General features: G+C 55.9%; 2 protein-coding genes across 3 annotated transcripts in view; one reads left to right on the top strand and one right to left on the bottom strand.

Moving 5' to 3' along the window:
• Window positions 1–3254: 3254 nt before the first annotated feature.
• On the top strand, window positions 3255–5825 carry LOC107120121. The gene is made up of 3 exons (XM_015422768.1): window positions 3255–3348; window positions 4776–4906; window positions 4999–5825. Exons 1-3 carry the CDS (start codon window positions 3255–3257, stop codon window positions 5812–5814), a joined length of 1041 nt encoding a protein of 346 aa, XP_015278254.1. The 3' UTR covers window positions 5815–5825.
• Window positions 5826–5905: 80 nt separating this feature from the next.
• The window catches only part of PCGF2 (polycomb group ring finger 2), a 22262-nt gene continuing 21210 nt past the window's right edge, over window positions 5906–6957 (bottom strand). The window contains exon 9 of one of the 2 annotated variants that reach the window (XM_015422770.1): window positions 5906–6318. In XM_015422770.1, the coding sequence (XP_015278256.1) occupies window positions 5968–6318 (351 nt within the window). In that variant the 3' untranslated portion in view covers window positions 5906–5967. The remainder of the gene's footprint in view (window positions 6319–6957) is intronic. The other variant, XM_015422771.1, reaches the window with a different exon arrangement.

Genomic DNA, 6957 nt, shown 5'->3' with positions numbered 1-6957 from the left:
GTGTGACACAGAGTGTTGGACTGGATGGGCCACTGGCCTGATCCAACATTGGTGTCTCTTATGTTCTTATAGGAACTCTCAGTCTGGGACAAGTGATGCTCTGTCTTCTTGGTGCTGGGGGGGGTCAACAGTGGGAGGGCTCCTAGTGTCCTGGCCCCACTGGTGGACCTCCTGATGGCACCTGGTATTTCTGGCCACTGTGTGACACAGAGTGTTGGACTGGATGGGTCATTTGCCTGATCCAACACTGGCTTCTCTTATGTTCTTATTAGAGGGAGCAGAAGTCCATCAGTGGCTATTAGCCACAAGGTATAGATGGAACACTATGTGGGGCAAGTGATGCTCTGTCTTCTTGGTGCTTGGGAGGGGGTCAACAGTGGGAGGGCTTCTAGTGTCCTGGCCCCGCTGCTGGACCTCCTGAGGGCCCCTGGTATTTCTGGCCACTGTGTGACACGGAGTGTTGGACTGGATGGGCCACTGGCCTGATCCAACATTGGCGTCTCTGATGTTCTTATGTTTTAATGGGCAGCAAAATGAGTGAGATGGGGATTGGTCCGCGTAAGAGCAAGCAAAGTGAGGCACGCCAGGACGGAATTAAAACCCTCCTGTCCCATATCTACACTCTACGTTTACCGTCATCATCAATAGGAGACTCACGCCCAAGTGCAGAGGACAACAACAACAACAACCTCATGCTGCCAAGCTGCAACTGACTCACGGTGACGGCAGGACCACGGAGTTTTCCAAGGCAGGACAGGAGCAGAGGCGGTCTGCCATCCCCTTCCTCTGCAGAGCAACCCCCATCTGTTCCGATGGTCCTCCCATCCAAGGCGGACCCTGACCAGCTTCCGAGCTCTGACAAGATGAGACCAGCCTAGGCTCCTAAAGTGCTTCAGAGCCCCCAAAAGACCAGCTTCCTGTACATGTTGCCGTTCGTCCTTTCTAGCCTCCAGGGTTGGGTGGAGGGGCCTGAAAGCGACAAACTGGATGAAACCCAAATGAGAAAGTGGGCCGGCAGTTGGGGTGAGGTTTTCTTCCTTCTACGGCCAACAAAACCAGAATTGGGCTGCGGTCACACGGAGCATTAGCCACACTACAGAGACGGAAGATAGGCGGATTTTTTGGGTCCGATCATAGCGCCACATCTGGGAAGCGTAGAGCTCCCGTGGCGAACCTGAGGCTTCCCGTCGAAGATGCGGGGTAAAAAACTAGTACCTCCGAGGTACTAGTTTCCGGAAACCGCGGGGCAAGGGTGGGCGTCTGATCGCGTTTCCGGTGGTAGGTCGTGGCATCCGGCGCTAAAAGGTGTTTTTTTCCCAAGTCTCCCAACGGCGCATGCGCACACTTCCAAATAAAAACAAACAACACAGCCCCCTCCTCTTTTCCGTACCCCCCCCCTCCTGGCTCAGTCTGCTCGAGAGGAACTCTCTGCACCGGGTGGCAGAGCGGGAGGTGCGGGGGGGCGTGGCGGGAGGCAGAGGGGGAGGTGCAGGGGGCGTGGCGGGGCGGTGGCCCGGCTGAAGCTCCAGTTTGCATTCCTCTGCAGCCCTGGAAGGGGTTAAACCCACGGTGCCTTTTGCTAGGAAGGCCGCTTCTTTGCCGCGCCCCAGGATTGTCCTGTGATCGGCACCTCCCCCCTAACCACAGAACCTCTACGGGACGTCTGATCGCGCAGCCGCGCATTATTTTGCTCCGGGGCAAACAGCCGCACTCCCCCCCCCCCCCGCATTTTCCTGCCCGTGTGACCGGGGCCTTAATGAGACAAAAGAAAAAAGAAAAAATGTGTCTGCAGAACTTATCCTGGTTGCCAGATTGAGTTTTATCTCGGTGCCCAGTTTTCAGTGTTTTCTGCAGAGAGCAGGCACAGCCCTGCCCAGTCAGGAGACCAAACTGGCCCGGCCTCTCTGAGGAAGCTGCCTGGGAGTTGCGGCACCGAGAAGTCTGCAAAAATGCCAGGAGCAGCGAAACCACCAACCCCATCCAACGGCCAACCTGGAGCATAACCCCAGCAGAAACTGCTACAGCTGAGGGGCCACCCGCCGCATCCGAAGGTGCTTCTGCCAAGCCTTTCACCTGGGGCCAGAGCCCCGTTTCACCCTGTGCATGGGGTTGGGGGGAGGCACCGGGGCCCATGGTTTGGCGTTTCCGGGTGTAAAGCAGGACCCAAACAGAGCTGAAGGACAAAAGTTGTTGCATTTATTACCATGTACAAACTGTATAATTGATACAAATGTTTTAACCAATAACAGTATATGAATATCAGAATATATTACAGCACATCAAAACATCATACAGCTTTGCAAACATACAGAGCAATTTGGCTTGTACCATATTAAACTTTTTTACAAAAAAAGTTGGGGGAAAGAGGGAGGGGAAAGCCTCGAGGGCCCTTGGTCTGGCCGTTTCCTCGGTACGTACGAAGGTAATGAGAAGTATGACATAATACTGCTCATGAGGTCAAAGTTCAGTCTCGGCCAATAGGAAGATAAATATGGCACCAGGACGAGGACGTGTTTCCGACCACGCTGACGGCCCGCTTTAGGCACGTGGTACTCTGTGGTAAGAAAACACTTGTGACTCTGAAGTAAGGGTCAGGGGCCCAGAGGCAAATGAGCACCTCTGGGAACAGAATTTGCCCACCACTGCAGACGTTGTGTGGAATGTGATGAGAAGATACAGGCTGTTGCTCAGGGCCTCTTCTCTCCAAGGAGACGGGAGTAAGCATGCGCCCCCCCCCCCTCCGTAACCTGCCACCGCCTTCTGGCACACTGAGGTGGAGGGAGGCAAGAAGGCTGAGGCCCTCACCCCCCACCCCGCTTAAAGTTATGGCCCCGCTACGAAGGAAGAGGAAGAAGAAGAGATTGGATTTATACCCCGCCCTTCACTACCCAAAGGTGTCTCAGAGCGGCTTACAAACTCCTCTCCCTCCCCTCCCCACAACAGACACCCTGTAAGGCAGGTGGGGCTGAGAGAGCTCTTGACAGAAACGGCTCTTTTTCAAGAACAGCTCTTATCAGAACTACGGCTTGCCCAAGGTCATCCAGTCAGGTGCAAGTGGAGGAGTGGGGAATCAAACCCGGTTCTCCCAAATTAGAGTCCACGCACTTGACCACGACACCAAACTGACTGCCCGCAGATTTGAAAGGACAACATTGCAAGATGATTTTTGAAGTTTTTTTTAAAAGCCCCCCTTCTTCCCTGACTGCAGCCACCCCCCGGGGTGTCGGATGCTGTGAACCCCAGCCCCACCCTAGATGAGCTGTGCGTTCCAGGCGGAGCTGGTGCATGCAAAACACTGTCAGGTTGTGTGGCTGACGTGGCGGCCCCAGCAAGGGGCTTTCAAGGCAAGTGAGAAGCGGAGGCGTTTGGGCCATCGCCTTCCTTTGCAAAGGGGTGGTCTCCCACCCAAGTATGGACCCTGCTTAACTTCTGAGATCTGGCAAAACTGGGCTCTGTGGTTCCACTCCACTTCCTTGGCAGCCCTGAAAATGGGGTCCGGCTCCAGCAGCCTCAAGTTTCAACCCTGGGCTGTTGTATCTGCAGGCAGCACAGCACGCCTGGTCCAGCAGACCCACCTCCTGAAACGGATCTGGCGCCAGACTACAGCCCAGTGGCAGAGGATCTGCTCTGAACACAGAAGGTCCCAGGTCCCATCCCTCCACTTAAAAGGATCAGGCAAGAGGTGATGTGAAAAGACCTCCGTCCGAGGCCCTGGAGAGAGCCCCCCCACCCCAGGGAGACGGGGCTGGTATTCAACTGGATGGTAGAAAAAAAAACTCTTCCCACTGGAAGTTGTGCGTTTCCACCTGGCAGTCTTGAAATACAAGTGAGCAGAAGAAAGGATACCCCTCCTCTTCCCCAGTGAAAAATCACACCCCCACCCCCACCCGACACCTTGGCAAGTTTCCCTTCCGAAGGCACCCTGCCGAGGCCTTTCAAATTAAGCAGAGCAAACAAGGAAACCATTCTTTGCCTTGGGGGGGGTGGAGGGACAGTAATGTGAGCTGGAGGCAAACAGATCTTGGCCACGGTGAACTCAACGTGCACCTTCCAGCTTCCTGAAAAATCACACCCCCACCCCCACCTGACACCTTGGCAAGTTTCCCTTCTGAAGGCACCCTGCCGAGGCCTTTCAAATTAAGCAGAGCAAACAAGGAAACCATTCTTTGCCTTAGAGAGAGGGGGGGGGGAACAGTAATGTGAGCTGGAGGCACACGGGTCTTGGCCACGGTGAACTCAACATGCAACTTCCAGCTTCTAAGATGGCCGAAGTCGCCACAGCTAAGATTACAAGGATCCTGACCTTCAACTGCCACCACTCACAGGAAGCCTTGCCCCCCCCGCCTCCCCTACACTTCTGAACAAGCATCACACCTGTGCTGCCATCACACTTCCCAGTCAAGGACGCACCCTTCCTTTTCTGGAGAGGATGCACCTGGCCAGCCACTTTGCCCGACACCGCTGCTTGATCCCCAGCACCTGTTCACCGGAGACGTATAGTTGCTAAGCACGGAGGTTCCATCCCTCACTACTATGGCTGGCAACTGTTGTCATGGGACTTGCACACCCCAGCAAGGGGTCTCCAAGGAAGCCGTCTCTGACTCTACAGCGACCAGGCCAGCAGGGGGGAGCTCTGGCAGCAGAGACCGTTTCAAGGTAAGTCCAGAGACAAGGAAGGCAACCCCTTCCCTGAGTGAAGGGGGTCTCCAAGCCGTGCCGTCCCAACAGGTGTTCAGCACGCCGGGCCACACCCTCCGTGGCCACGCGACTCTAAGGGGAGTTGTGTGACATTATAGCAGCAGCGGTTGTGTCCCCCCCCCACGCCCGCACTCTCGTGGGCACAGAAACCCTCGTCCCCCTAAGGACACTGCAGACCCCCTCCCCTGGGGCAGCCGAGACTGAGAAGGACTCCGGAGCCAGATTCTGGCTCAGAAACAGCAACGCCCCCAAGCAGAGCTGCCCCGTCCCTTGCTGCACTGACTTGCACGTGACGCCAAGGAGCCTCCTGACCGTCCCAAAGGACAGGTTGGCAGAAGAAAGGACAGGTTGGCAGAAGACAGAAATGGGCATGACATTACGGCAGAGCTTTGTGGGACTACGCATTCATTTTGGGAGCCAGAGCCTGCCAGGCGCTCCAAGACTCACAGAATCGTAGAGCTGGAAGGGACCTCCAAGGCCACCGAATCCAACTCTTTGGGCTTCTGGCCATCGTCAGCAGACCGAAAGGACGACCCCTCCGGGACGGCTCCCTCTGGCCCAACAGACTGCAGTTCCTCAACTGGCGCCCCGCAGGACACGTCCCCCTTTGGCTTCTCCACCCACCCGGCCCTCGCCCTGCCGACCCAGCTGCCTCGCTCGGTGAGTGAGGCAGGGCCCAGGCAGGGGCGGGAGGAGGGCGTCACGGCCCCCTGCTCCACCGGCACAGGGAGCCAAACCATCCCGCCCACCGGGCAGCAGCACCGTGGCTCCAGCTATGGAACGGGAGGCCGGAGAGGTAAGTTAAGGGGACAAAGGGGGCACAAGAACCTCACTGTGGGGTTCGGCGGACCACAAGCCCAGGCTGGGGGCCTGGTCCGTGCCTCGGCCCTTCCTCTCGCTGACCTCCAGGCCCCCTCGCGCTCCGACGGAGGGCCCCGGTGGAGAAAAGAGAAGAAAGACTCACCAGGAAGGCGGCAGCTTTTACACAGACGCCGGCATGCAACGACACGAGCACGTCTTCATTTTTTTAAAATTAAAAAGGGGGGGGACGACACACATTGCTTTAAAAATACACCACTGGGATTGTTTTTATCCTTTTGCAATTTTTTTTCTTAAATTAAATCAGGTCAATTAATAGAAAATTAAGTATGTATAATTCCCCCCACCCCCACCCCCGCTGCCCTTTATCTACACATAATATACTTATTTATAAAACTGAAGATCTGGCCAAGGGGGGGGGAACACCCCACCCGAATGAAAACGTTTTCTTTAAGTCAAAGCGGATGTCGCTGGTCCCCCGTTCACCATTGTTTTGCGCCCCCTGCTGGACAAGGGCTGCATCTGGTGGCAGTTCGAGGAGCCGTTCTGTCCTGCCCCGGAGGCGGGGATGCTCACGGTGGTGGTGTTTGAGCTCGGAGAGCCGTGCGAAGGGGTGGCCGGGCTGGGCAGCGAGGAGGAGGTGGTGGCCGGCAAGGTGGCCGGGCTGTTGGCCTTGTCGCTGACCGACTCGCACTCCGAAGCGCCGCTGGTGTTGGTGCACTCCGAGTGGGCGGCCTGGGAGGAGAGCTTGAGCCTCTTGCAGGCCGGCTGGACGCGGTACTTCAAGGGGAGGGGGCCGTTCTGTAGGGAGGGAGCAGCCATTTCCCAAAAGGCTTTACTTGACAGAGATGGTCCTGTGGCAGTCCTCAAACTTCCACTTTTTTTAGGGGTCCCACCTCCCATGCAATCCACCCCCAAGTTCTTTCCTTAGCAGAGGGGGCCAAGCCACACTCCCCCCCGTCCTTTAACCATTTATTAAAGGGTTGGAATAAAATGGGCTGAACCCCTCTCAGAGCACCACTCCTCTTGTGCTAAGTTCCGTTTGATCTTGGAGTGCCCATTTTATTTTATTTATTTTATTATATTTCTATCCCGCCCTCCCCACGAACGGGCTCAGGGAGGCTCACAATTAAGGGCACCATGGGCAAGGTATATAAAACATATAAAACAAGATAAAAACAATCATATATTACAATTAAAGTTAAAGTCATTGGGGGGGGGGGATTGGAGGTTGGGAAAAAGAAAAGACCTGCCTGCCCTGCCCAGACGTTTATTTCCAAATTAATTGTGCCCCCTCTTCAGGCACAGGACAGGTCCATTTCCCCCCCCCCTCCATTACCTTCCTCTCTACCACTGTCTGGCATCAGACCTACCGGGCAGGGGCGGCAGTTTCTCCATCCATCCATCCACCCCCCCACCCGCCCTACTTTCTCCTCACGC

Source organism: Gekko japonicus, unplaced genomic scaffold (assembly GCF_001447785.1).
Source record: "Gekko japonicus isolate JY-2015 unplaced genomic scaffold, Gekko_japonicus_V1.1 scaffold3422, whole genome shotgun sequence".
In the NCBI taxonomy this organism is placed as follows: Eukaryota; Metazoa; Chordata; class Lepidosauria; order Squamata; family Gekkonidae; genus Gekko; species Gekko japonicus.
This window is presented reverse-complemented; position numbering and strand designations above follow the sequence as displayed.